This window comes from Notolepis coatsorum (genome assembly GCF_963971535.1).
Source record: "Notolepis coatsorum genome assembly, chromosome: 9".
Classification (NCBI taxonomy): domain Eukaryota; kingdom Metazoa; phylum Chordata; class Actinopteri; order Aulopiformes; family Paralepididae; genus Notolepis; species Notolepis coatsorum.
The window spans coordinates 117,576,571-117,590,317 of NC_140173.1; the positions used below are offsets into that span (position 1 = coordinate 117,576,571).

Genomic DNA, 13,747 nt, shown 5'->3' on the forward strand with positions numbered 1-13,747 from the left:
CTTCTCCAGATTCAGATGGTTTGGTGGGGGAAGGGGTGGGTCGTTTCCCACTGGGGGGACTGTCAGATGCTCCAGACTCACTGAAGATAAAGAGGGGGCGGGGGACGACTGTTATGTTGATGACATCATGTTCCTTCAGGCTGTCAAGACTGTCCTGCTTCTACTGTTCATTTAATAACTTTATTTAACCCAGTGATGAAGTTTATTCTCACTTTATAATACTATTAATACTACTACTACTAGATGGTCTGTCCCCACCTGGCGGTGTTGCTGCGTGGCGTGGGCGTGGCCGAGGCTGAGGCCTCGGCTGAGGCGTTGTTTGTCATGGTAACAGAGATGAGTTTGACGTAACTTTTTGGGAACCAGCCTTTCTGGCCCGTTTGAAGCTCACCCAACCACCACATATCCTGCTGCTCCAAGACCGTTATTATCTACAATATAATAAACATATGCTGTTATTATATACAATATAATATACTGTTATTATCAACAAGCAAATATATAAATATATACACACACATTATTAACTCTTTCTGCGCCATACCCGAGATTTCTCGGGTTTAGATCCTTTGATATTTTTCCTTTAATCGCCATTTTAAACACTTGCGTGCAACTCCCTGTATCTCCCTTGCACCGCTGCCTATGTTAAAATTGCAATGACGATCGAATCCAGCCAGGTGGCAGTATCACCTACCTTTTGAACTGGGATAGTTTAGTGTGGGGCCACTTTAGCGTGGGGAGTGCCTGCAGGAACTCCTCCCCCTCAGAGGGAATCAGGACAGAGCAATCGGTAGGAGATTTTACCGCCTCAAAGCTATCGTTTCATGTATGATAGCCATGCCCAATATACACGAGCAATTGCGATCGCGATGGGATCACTGGGATTATTCTTTTTGGAGTACCTTCTGGCTAAGGTAAGGTCTATTCTATGTCTATTTTACCGAACCTAAAACATGCTTTCGGTAACGATCACAGTTTTTTGTGATGATTTTGTGAAGAAACATAATATATATGGTATATACCTTTGATTTGGAAGTATTTGGAGTTTCAGGCGAGCAACCCGAACGATTTGGCCATAATGCATATAAGACGTCATATCTCGCAATCTATGAAAAAATACTGGATTATTTTGGAAAGGAGCGATGTTTAGCGTGTAATAACGCACAAACTACAGTATGTAGAAATGAACTGGTTCGTCAATGTTGGACTATAAACAATGCCTGTCAAATGAGCCATACTATTGTCTCCATATCTATAATACAGAACACACGATGGGTCCGCAAACATTGCTAAAATGGTCAATAACGCTGGCGCCATTGAGTAGAGATGAGAAAACAGAATGGCGGTCAATGAGTTAAGGCTGAGACCACTTATCGATAACTGCGTGAACAGCATCTACAGCATCGCAAAAACAGTGAGTGCACGTGACACACACACACATACTAACGTTAAATACAATTTTTTTCTTTTTTAAGAAAAAAGTATGGTGTGTGTGTCGTGGGCCAACTACAGCATCGCAAAAACAGTGAGTGCACGTGACACACACACACGAACTAACGTTAAATACTATCTTTCTTTTTTTGAACGAAAAAAGTATTTAAAACTTTTTATTATTATTATTTTTTGTACACATGCAAAATAATAATACAAAAAGATATTTATCTATAATTTTGTCCCGATTTATCGATTCTTCCAAATGGCACTATCGTCTCAGCCTTACACATTATTATCTATATTAAAAGAAATATATATATATACACACACACACAGATGTTATCTAAAGATGGTGCTGGCCACATGCTGACTGACTGACTAGCTTGTGGGTTAACACAGACAGGAATACCTCGTTCTTGTTAAAGTTGAGGTGGTTTTCCTTCTTGGCTCTCCAGGGATACAGAGCCTGAGCCTGGAGGCCCTCCACCTTCTCCCCCTGAGAGCCAGACATACACACAGATAGACAGGCAGACAGACAAGACAGGAAGAAAGATGACCAGACAGACATGAACATATTATAGGCCAAGGTTGTCATCTGAAACCACATTTTACCAATACCCTGTGTGTGTTTTAAAGTCTTTGGTATACTCAATTCTAACAATGCATACACGTAGACAAGCAGCTGTGCTGTGAGTGGCATTGTTTACATACTTGCCTGCATATTTTGTGTGTACCCGTCTAACAGTCTATCCACTAGGGGGCAGATCAGGGCCAAAGTCTATCCACTAGACCAGGGGTTCCCAAAGTGGGGGTCGCAAGGTGTTTTTTTTTTTTTTTTCTTTTTTTTTTAATTTTAAATTTTTTAATGCAGTCAGGTCACTGAACTTAGAAGCAGGCCAGGCCAATAGTTAGATAACCTAGGTGGGGAACAACCAGGAGATCACTGCAACTCACACAAGTTGGAGAACTATCTCACACACACACACACACACACACACACACACACACACACACACACACACACACACAGGGAGCCGCATGTGATTGGTGGAGGCGGGACCCTTACAAAAAACTGAAAATCCATCAAAATCAGTGTTGTTGCTAATCATACATATGCTAGCCTGTTTTTTAACAATAATTTGTGATGCCATCACAAACACTGGCATTTAAAGGGTACAAATAAAAAAATTCCTGCACCAGAATGCAGGAAATTAAGTCTTTGTAACAAAATGTCCTGGTGGGGAACCCCAGACCCCCTGCTTAAAAAGCGGCCTGACTGGGGCTATATTTCGCACTATATTTCCTGGCCTGAATGATTTCCCCAGTCCGGCACTGGTTAAAAGCCTCCAATACTTATTAGTGTGTGTGCGTTTGAACGTTTGCATGTTTCAACCATACATTTCCATTTATAATTTTTTTATTTTTTTTATTTAATATAATAAAAAAATATTTGTTTACATTTTTTTTACCTCCTATAATAGTGGGGGTTGCGGCTCTCTGACACTGTTATTTCGGGGGTCGCGGCCTGAAAAGTTTGGGAACCCCTGCACTAGACCAGGGGTTCTCAAACTTTTTTATACCACGACCCCATTTTATGTAGGATTTTTTTTGGCGACCCCACACTTATTGTATCACGTAATTTCAACATGGAAATAAGGAATATCAAAATAAAAGCGCATGTTGTTGAACTTGATCATGCGTATTTATTAGAAAATGAAATTACAGCACTATGTTATCAATGAAATTAATAGATATTATCAACAAAAGCATGGAATTGTTTCTGTATACACATTTATAAAACGAGGCATATTTAGCCAAAACCCCTCATTCTGTGGATCGATAATTTGAAGCCCTGTCCCTGCACAATTAGGACATATCAACCCACCGATCAGTTCATTCAAAACGCGCTACATGAACTGCCACTATCAGCCACGCCCTGCTGTCCAAACACTCCTGCTTTCCAAGTGACAGCTTACGCATCGATGCACTTTGTGAAGGCATTTCATTTACATTTTCCTTGCAAGTGACAACTGTTGTCTTTTCTGTGAGACTTTTACACACATTTTCCGCTATTTGACAGGTCCAGCGGAGAAAAGCTATGTCAGGAATGTCATAGCACGTGATGCATCTGAACCAATCACGTTGTCAGAAATCTGCACCAGCCAATGAGAGCTTGTTGTTTGTGGCAAAACCCCCATACAACGGTGCCTCATATGATATTGGGCAGAAAGCGACCGGGTTGAATTTAGGCGAAATCAACAGGCGCAGCATGCAGTGTAGTAAAATAAACATCGAAATGTGTATTTTGAACGTTTCCTTTCCACTAGTCTGAAGGAAGACATGTTATGTTATGGAAGCAAAATAGCACAAAATCAGATTGACCAGTGCATCAAAAAACTATGTTTTCACCTGCCGTGTCTCGCCTTAAAGCTCTCGTTAGCAATGATATCATAACACAAAACACACTGTGGTCTCGGGTCATCTTCTTGGCCAGTCCAAGTAAATCCATATGCAAGGTATGGATCATAACTTCTTTTACTCAGTTTCGTTTTAATAGTGCTGGTGTTGCTACTACTAGATTCTGCCTTTCTTTTGCCAGCATTTGGAACACACGGCCAACCGGCACCGCTTCTGAGAACAAACCTATCCATTGCGAGTGTCCAGGTTACACACAAAATACCAGATGTGGCCTCCGCGATTATACATGCGCAGGATGTAGTGAGTATGTAGCCTCCGTTGATGAAGGGGCGAGACATGGCAAATAAACACAGCTGCCAGGTGGAAAACCAAATCAGAGTTGAGCTCGTCGGTTTTTCTGTAGATCAGGGCCAAAGTCTATCCACTAGGGGGCACATCAGGGCCAAAGTCTATCCACTAGGAGGCACATCAGGGCCAAAGTCTATCAACTAGGAGGCACATCAGGGCCAAAGTCTATCCACTAGGAGGCACATCAGGGCCAAAGTCTATCCACTAGGAGGCACATCAGGGCCAAAGTCTATCAACTAGGAGGCACATCAGGGCCAAAGTCTATCCACTAGGGGACACATCAGGGCCAAAGTCTATCCACTAGGAGGCACATCAGGGCCAAAGTCTATCCACTAGGGGGCACATCAGGGCCAAAGTCTATCAACTAGGAGGCACATCAGGGCCAAAGTCTATCCACTAGGAGGCACATCAGGGCCAAAGTCTATCAACTAGGAGGCACATCAGGGCCAAAGTCTATCCACTAGGGGACACATCAGGGCCAAAGTCTATCCACTAGGAGGCACATCAGGGCCAAAGTCTATCCACTAGGGGGCACATCAGGGCCAAAGTCTATCAACTAGGAGGCACATCAGGGCCAAAGTCTATCAACTAGGAGGCACATCAGGGCCAAAGTCTATCCAATAGGAGGCACATCAGGGCCAAAGTCTATCCACTAGGAGGCACATCAGGGCCAAAGTCTATCAACTAGGAGGCACATCAGGGCCAAAGTCTATCCACTAGGGGGCACATCAGGGCCAAAGTCTATCCACTAGGGGGCACATCAGGGCCAAAGTCTATCCACTAGGGGGCACATCAGGGCCAAAGTCTATCCACTAGGGGGCACATCAGGGCCAAAGTCTATCCACTAGGAGGCACATCAGGGCCAAAGTCTATCCACTAGGGGGCACATCAGGGCCAAAGTCTATCCACTAGGAGGCACATCAGGGCCAAAGTCTATCCAATAGGGGGCACATCAGGGCCAAAGTCTATCAACTAGGAGGCACATCAGGGCCAAAGTATATCCAATAGGGGGCACATCAGGGCCAAAGTCTATCAACTAGGAGGCACATCAGGGCCAAAGTCTATCCACTAGGGGGCAAATCACTAGGGGACATTCATTTCTGAGGAGCCGTATTGCGTACGCAAATGCAGAGTTAGAAGCAAGTATACCAAAGGCTTAAGTGTGTATGTGTTACCTGTCCCAGTACAGGAGAAGGGGAGGAGCCTGTTGTCATGGTAGCAGGTGTGAAGGCAGAGCGTTGCCGTAACTGTGCAGAGGGAACACTGAGAGAAGGGTTCTGATTGGCGGACGACGTTGGCCAGGCATCCCACCCTTCACTTTCTGATTGGCCAGTCATAGTGGAAGGCCAACTGTAAACACACACACACACACACAATGAATCCCACAATGGATTCCACAATGCTGAGCTGAATGAGACCCATGTTGAAGTCAGAATGAAGTCCTAAAATATCACCTTGCACACCTCAAAACAGACAATGAAACAGACTTGAAACACGACAAACGAAAATTGATCTCCCATTGTACTGAAGGGAACGAGAGAGAGAGTGTATGCACAGCAATACATTTGACTTGACTTAACTCAGAAGCTGTAGTTCTCTGCTTTCAATTCCCTTGACTGACTCTGAATTTCGTTGTCATTAATGAGAATATTTAGACAGGAATTGTGATACCGGTAAGTTAGCTTACAGGGTTAGAAAAACGATTGTTTTACTCGCTACACCTACAGGACTCCTAAACATTTATCAAATGTTGAATTCTCAAATGAGTAAAAGTGAAACACTGGGAGTTTCTACTATAGTGTTGCGAGTCATTTTGAATTGCATAATTACATTCTTTTGACTCAGATTTTTACCAGTATACTTAGAGCCACTCTAAATATGTATATAACACAGATATAAAGTGTGTTCATATGACTGACTCCGCCCATACCCATTCTGAACAGTAAGGTGGCAGAACAGAACAAAGAAACATCACGACTCACGTGGTGGTGAAGTCAGCCCAGTTACTATTGGCTGAGGACGAAGAGGGCGCCTGTCCGGGGGCAGGGGGAGGTGTGGCCATTGGCTGCTGGGGTGGGGTGGGTGTGACCGAGGCTGTAGAGCGCAGGCTTATTGGCGCTTCACTGTCCGGGATCCGCTCTGCGTAATTGGCTGGAAACCAGCCGGTCCTCCCCCTCAGCTCTCCTCCCAGCCAACCAGGCTCTCCTGTCTGGGACTCATCCACCTACCAGAACAGAGGGGCGGAGTTATCACACAGAGGATATAAGAGATTATATCCCAGAGATGAAGTGTGTCAACAACATCATCAACAACAACAACAACAACAACCACCAACCACCACCACATCACTAACAGATATAACACACAGCAAGCAACATATGATGGGTCATTCTATTGTGATATGTTGTGGACAGTGCACAAGGCTCCAATTGTATCAAGAGTTTGAACATGTATTTATGGAACTGTAGGGAAACAATGTAGCACAGAAATCTGGTGGAAAATAATTGCTCAAAGTTCCTCAGTGGTCAAACTATTTGACCGTCAGCAGTTTCCCAGTTCCATTGGCTCTTTTGAAAATGAATGGGCTTCTGGTTACTGGTTGATAAGAGTTGATAGCTGTGTGTATGCACCATTGCACCATAAGACAACAACAGGAACAGCTGTCTATAGGCCTTGGGTCTCGTTCACCAACGGACTTAAGACAAAAGTTAAGAACAAATTTCCTTAAAAACGTTTCAGGCGGATTTTGGGATTCATGAACGGTCCCTTCTTTGGGATTCACTCGTAACTAAGAGCAGGATTTAGGAGCGCTGAAGAGGAGTTGTAAGTCGGACAGGCTGGTGTGCGCCGTGTTCTTAAAGGCTTTATTTGGGAGGAATAATGGTGATTGCGTTCACAGACATCCAAGTTTTACATTTACAGTCATGCCTCAAGAGGCATCGTGATGTCCTAAAATAAATACAAGCACTACACCAACACTGCAAATGACAGTGGATATATAAATGAGAACTAAAACCAATCGCGTGGATATAGATATAGTGGAATAGACTATTAATATTCCATATTTATACCGTCTTGGTGCGCGCTCCTGGCCACCTGCCTGGCGCACACGCACACAGGCACACTGTATAGCCTACGTGATAATAAATGAACAGTAGGCTTATATTATTAGAATGATTTGTTTTATTAGGAGATCGCAGATACTGTATGCGCTGCCCTATAGTAGTCATACTGTAGTTCTACTACAGTACAGAACACATCTTAGGATGACATCTATTACTTTTTATTACAGGTTCTAAACTGTCAGGTATTAAACTGTGTGGGTATCAAGCAAGAAGAAAGACTGTCGGGCTTTAAAACTGTGTAGGGGACCCAAACCTAGAACTGCGCCCTGAGAGAGGGAACTGTGCCCTGAGAGGGAGGTTTGCCCTGAGTGGGAGGTTCGAAGGGTCAAAGTGGGTATCAAACACGAGGGAAGACTGTCAGGTTTTAAACTGTGGATACCAAACTGAAGGTAAAGACAACTTTAAACTGTTAAACAGTAATCCAGACAAATTTTATTGCACTGTAAAAAAAGATCTGCACTTTATGTGCTCATTTTATGTCTATTATATTCTACTATTTGATTGCACTGCACTATTGCATTTTACTCTGTCTATTCTATCTTATTTAAAAAAAAATTATCCACTTTTTTATCCACTTTTTTCTCCCCATTTTCTATTTTTTCTCCCATCCCAATTTCGTGTATCCAATTCTTCCCTCCCCTGTCTCGAACGTTGCTAGACTATGCCTCCCACTGGTCGGCTGTAGTGAGGACAGAAGCCTTGCATCACGTGTCCCCTCCGGTACACGAGGAGGCAGCCTGTCGCATCTTTTCACCGCAGCAGCTCGAGCTCTCAATGGCGAGGAGTAACGCGTGGGAGGCTCACGCTGCCCCCGTCACTTCCTGCTTCTGTCGCACCGGCGTCACCAAACCGACCTGTAGGAGTCGCTGTCCACAACGTCAAATCCCCACCCACCGGCTTTCCCACCCTCTAACACTTGCCAATTGTGTTAGTATGAACGACCGGCCAGCCAGTAGCAACGCCGAGAGCTGGGCTCGAACCCAGCGTCTCCTGCGTTAGAGGAGAGTGCCTTGCCCACTGCGCCAATCAGCCGCCCCTATCTTATTCTTTTTATAATTCTTTTGTATGAAAGGTGCTATACAAATACAGTTTATTATTACTATTATTATCTTAAAGGCCTCCACAGAGTCGGGCGTACTATGAGCGGACAGGACTCCGTGCGGCATGTCCGCAATCGGTTGAGGTTTCATAGTCAAGCGTACCACCGCATACCAATTTCCTACATCTCTCATGCCAGTTTACTACATTTAATGCAGGTCGATGTCAACCAACACGCTGAGCAGCCTTTTGTGTGACACCGGTGCGCAACGCGGGGTCCACGCACACCTCTGCGGAGTCTGGTCCGCTCACAGTACACCGGACTCTGTGGCGACCTTTAAGATGTCATGCTAAGATGTGTACTGTAGAACTACAGTATGACTACTATAGGGCAGTGCATACATTATCTATGATCTCCTAATAAAACAAGTCATTAGAATAATATAAGCCTACTGTTCATTCATTACCACGTAGGCTATACTGTGTGCCTGTGTGTGTGCGCCAGTGAGGTGGCCAGGAGCGTGCAACAAGACGGTATGAATATGGAATATTAATATAGTCTATTCCACTATAGCTATAGTGTGCTGATGATAATACATTTGAATCTAATATCATTTTGATCAGTTGCAAATCACTTCCATGCTACCTGTTGAATACAGGGGGAGCCTCACACGCTTATGTTTTGCACACGCCCCTCGCCTTATAAGGAGCTGGTGGGGCGTATGCAAATTCAGGTGTACTAGAACACGCTTCCAGTCTGTGAATGAGTGACACTTGATTCAGGGGTTCGCAGCTGCGATAATTGGCAACTTAAGACAACCTCTCCACGCGTTGATGAATCCGGGGGTAACTGTCGTGAGGCTTTCTCTTACGGACTTCCAAGGAGGTTGTCGTAAGAGAAAACTTAAGACAATGTTGGTGAATGAGGTCCATTGTTCTTTACAGGACATTAAGACACCTGGGTCTCTCATTCCACTAGATGGCACTGTATTCCTTTAATCAGAGGAGCTGCTGAGAACAACGACGTCGTCAGACTTTCAGCTCACTCAGACAAAAAAAACACCTTTACCAGTTCTTAGCATTGTACTGCCGTCTAGTTTTTAGTATTGAATTTCTGTCTTGTATAGTTCTTAGCATTATATTACCGTGTTGTCAAATTCTTAGTACTGTATTGTTTAGACTCTGTGCTTCAGTTCCAGACTAGACACCTAGACCTGAAGGGCTCTACATGCTCGGGCAACTGCGACGCAACATCGACAACGCAACAATGTTGCAGACACTCTGCATTTATACTTCTGCAACGGCTACGCACAGCCTACTTCAGTTTCTAATCCGGATGCTTAGACCTGGTGCTTCAGTTACAGACTAGATGTTTAGACCTGGTGCTTCAGTTACAGACTAGATGTTTAGACCTGGTGCTTCAGTTACAGACTAGATGTTTAGACCTGGTGCTTCAGTTACAGACTAGATGTTTAGACCTGGTGCTTCAGTTAAATACTAGATGTTTAGACCTGGTGCTTCAGTTAAATACTAGATGTTTAGACCTGGTGCTTCAGTTACAGACTAGATGTTTAGACCTGGTGCTTCAGTTACAGACTAGATGTTTAGACCTGGTGCTTCAGTTAAATACTAGATGCTTAGACCTGGTGCTTCAGTTACAGACAGATGCTTAGACCTGGTGCTTCAGTTACAGACTAGATGTTTAGACCTGGTGCTTCAGTTACAGACTAGATGTTTAGACCTGGTGCTTCAGTTACAGACTAGATGTTTAGACCTGGTGCTTCAGTTAAATACTAGATGTTTAGACCTGGTGCTTCAGTTAAATACTAGATGTTTAGACCGGGTGCTTCAGTTACAGACTAGATGTTTAGACCTGGTGCTTCAGTTAAATACTAGATGTTTAGACCTGGTGCTTCAGTTACAGACTAGATGTTTAGACCTGGTGCTTCAGTTACAGACTAGATGTTTAGACCTGGTGCTTCAGTTACAGACTAGATGTTTAGACCTGGTGCTTCAGTTAAATACTAGATGTTTAGACCTGGTGCTTCAGTTAAATACTAGATGTTTAGACCTGGTGCTTCAGTTACAGACTAGATGTTTAGACCTGGTGCTTCAGTTACAGACTAGATGTTTAGACCTGGTGCTTCAGTTACAGACTAGATGTTTAGACCTGGTGCTTCAGTTACAGACTAGATGTTTAGACCTGGTGCTTCAGTTACAGACTAGATGTTTAGACCTGGTGCTTCAGTTACAGACTAGATGCTTAGACCTGGTGCTTCAGTTACAGACTAGATGTTTAGACCTGGTGCTTCAGTTACAGACTAGATGTTTAGACCTGGTGCTTCAGTTACAGACTAGATGTTTAGACCTGGTGCTTCAGTTACAGACTAGATGTTTAGACCTGGTGCTTCAGTTACAGACTAGATGTTTAGACCTGGTGCTTCAGTTACAGACTAGATGTTTAGACCTGGTGCTTCAGTTAAATACTAGATGTTTAGACCTGGTGCTTCAGTTACAGACTAGATGTTTAGACCTGGTGCTTCAGTTACAGACTAGATGTTTAGACCTGGTGCTTCAGTTACAGACTAGATGTTTAGACCTGGTGCTTCAGTTACAGACTAGATGTTTAGACCTGGTGCTTCAGTTACAGACTAGATGTTTAGACCTGGTGCTTCAGTTACAGACTAGATGTTTAGACCTGGTGCTTCAGTTACAGACTAGATGTTTAGACCTGGTGCTTCAGTTACAGACTAGATGTTTAGACCTGGTGCTTCAGTTAAATACTAGATGTTTAGACTTGGTGCTTCAGTTACAGACTAGATGTTTAGACCTGGTGCTTCAGTTACAGACTAGATGTTTAGACCTGGTGCTTCAGTTACAGACTAGATGTTTAGACCTGGTGCTTCAGTTACAGACTAGATGTTTAGACCTGGTGCTTCAGTTAAATACTAGATGTTTAGACCTGGTGCTTCAGTTACAGACTAGATGTTTAGACCTGGTGCTTCAGTTACAGACTAGATGTTTAGACCTGGTGCTTCAGTTACAGACTAGATGTTTAGACCTGGTGCTTCAGTTACAGACTAGATGTTTAGACCTGGTGCTTCAGTTACAGACTAGATGTTTAGACCTGGTGCTTCAGTTAAATACTAGATGTTTAGACCTGGTGCTTCAGTTACAGACTAGGGTTCCTGGACTTCTGGTCCCCAGTGGACCTATTTTACTCCTGAGCTGAATGGAAGGCACTCGCAATGAAACATACATTTTTAAAACAACAGTTCTGATTGGACAGGCTTAGTCCAATGAGAACACAACCATGCAGCCATTAGAGACATGAGATGGACCAATGAGGGCTGCTGTGATGAGCATTGATGTGTGATTGGAGGAGGCAGCATGGTGGGCAGGGCTAAAACTTACCCACTCCCCTTTCACCTTCAGGTTGGAAAGCAGAGGAAAAGAAAGAGTTAATACACACACACCCACACAGCATAAACACAATACACACACCATAAAACACATACACACACCATAAACACAGACACACACACAAATACACTATGAACACAACACACATGTAAAGGTCGTGAATATAGAGTTAAAAGCACAGTAGGCGAGTATCAGTGTGTGTCCTAGTCACCATGACGATGTCTCCAGGGGCGATGCTGATCTCGTCATGGCTGCGGGCGTCGAAGGGGTACAGTGCTCTGTAGTAAACCACCCTGATTGGCTGATCCAGCCCTGACCCCGGTTTCTGATCAAACACACCCACAGCCCCCTGGTCTGAGGCTGAGAGAGAGAGGAGAGAGAGAGAGAGAAAAAGAGAAAGAGAGCGAGAGTCATACAGAGGGAGAGACATAAAGAGGAGAAACAGACCGAGATGGTGAGAGAGAAAAACACTTCTTCCTTACCAAACAATTTCTTGAGTAAAAGTCAAATTGGATTCATACCAAAACACTGTACTTCAGATCATATATACACCCTACAGACTTTAACGGTACCCTATATTCACACATAGGAATGTACACACACACACACACACCTATACCTGGGGAGCTCCAGGGGTCCGTTTGACTGAACAGCTTGTTGAGTTTCTCTTGCACATCCTTCTCTCTCCCGTCCTCTTTCTCCTCCTCCTCCTCCTCCTCTCCACCTCTATTCCTTCCCTCCTCTTTCTCCTCCTCCTCCTCTCCGCTTCTCTTCCTCCCTTCCTCCTCCTCTTCCTCCTCCTCCTCTTGGGCAACCCTGTTCAACCACGCCTGGGGGCCAGGGGCAGGACTGGGAACCGGAGGGACGGAGGTTCTTCCTTCATCTCCCCAGGCCACGCCTTCCTCTGATGACAGCCTGTGGGAAGGGGATAGACAGATGAGTGGTCCCATCACAGTAAACTCATCACATGGAGTACTCCAGCCAAATGGGAGGGGGCTTGGGGAAAAAACCATACAATGACAAGATTAATTCAGAAATCTCTTTATTATGTCATCTTTCTAATCAGGATGCTTAGACCTGGTGCTTCAGTTTCAGACTAGATGCTTAGACCTGGTGCTTCAGTTTCAGACTAGATGTTTAGACCTGGTGCTTCAGTTACAGACTAGATGTTTAGACCTGGTGCTTCAGTTACAGACAGATGTTTAGACCTGGTGCTTCAGTTACAGACAGATGTTTAGACCTGGTGCTTCAGTTACAGACTAGATGCTTAGACCTGGTGCTTCAGTTACAGACAGATGTTTAGACCTGGTGCTTCAGTTACAGACTAGATGTTTAGACCTGGTGCTTCAGTTACAGACTAGATGTTTAGACCTGATGCTGTTGATGGCATCTACTGCATCAACTGCTGATGGTTGTTCACACCAGCAGTAGAGCAGTAGCCTGGTTGTTCACACCAGCAGTAGAGCAGTAGCCTGGTTGTTCACACCAGCAGTAGAGCAGTAGCCTGGTTGTTCACACCAGCAGTAGAGCAGTAGCCTGGTTGTTCACACCAGCAGTAGAGCAGTAGCCTGGTTGTTCACACCAGCAGTAGAGCAGTAGCCTGGTTGTTCACACCAGCAGTAGAGCAGTAGCCTGGTTGTTCACACCAGCAGTAGAGCAGCAGCCTGGTTGTTCACACCAGCAGTAGAGCAGCAGCCTGGTTGTTCACACCAGCAGTAGAGCAGCAGCCTGGTTGTTCACACCAGCAGTAGAGCAGCAGCCTGGTTGTTCACACCAGCAGTAGAGCAGCAGCCTGGTTGTTCACACCAGCAGTAGAGCAGCAGCCTGGTTGTTCACACCAGCAGTAGAGCAGTAGCCTGGTTGTTCACACCAGCAGTAGAGCAGTAGCCTGGTTGTTCACACCAGCAGTAGTCTGGTTGTTCACACCAGCAGTAGAGCAGCAGCCTGGTTGTTCACACCAG

General features: G+C 44.6%; 1 protein-coding gene across 1 annotated transcript in view; it reads right to left on the reverse strand.

Annotated features, from left to right (window-relative positions):
• itsn1 (intersectin 1 (SH3 domain protein)) overlaps window positions 1-13,747 on the reverse strand; it is a gene marked incomplete at its 3' end in the record, with an annotated part of 256,540 nt that overhangs the window by 47,984 nt on the left and 194,809 nt on the right. Inside the window, exons 19-26 of the mRNA XM_084321474.1 lie at window positions 12,400-12,701; window positions 11,998-12,146; window positions 11,778-11,792; window positions 6,183-6,424; window positions 5,376-5,550; window positions 1,844-1,930; window positions 259-431; window positions 1-80 (exon numbers count right to left, since the gene is read on the reverse strand). Of these exons, the coding sequence (XP_084177600.1) occupies window positions 1-80; window positions 259-431; window positions 1,844-1,930; window positions 5,376-5,550; window positions 6,183-6,424; window positions 11,778-11,792; window positions 11,998-12,146; window positions 12,400-12,701 (1,223 nt within the window). The remainder of the gene's footprint in view (window positions 81-258; window positions 432-1,843; window positions 1,931-5,375; window positions 5,551-6,182; window positions 6,425-11,777; window positions 11,793-11,997; window positions 12,147-12,399; window positions 12,702-13,747) is intronic.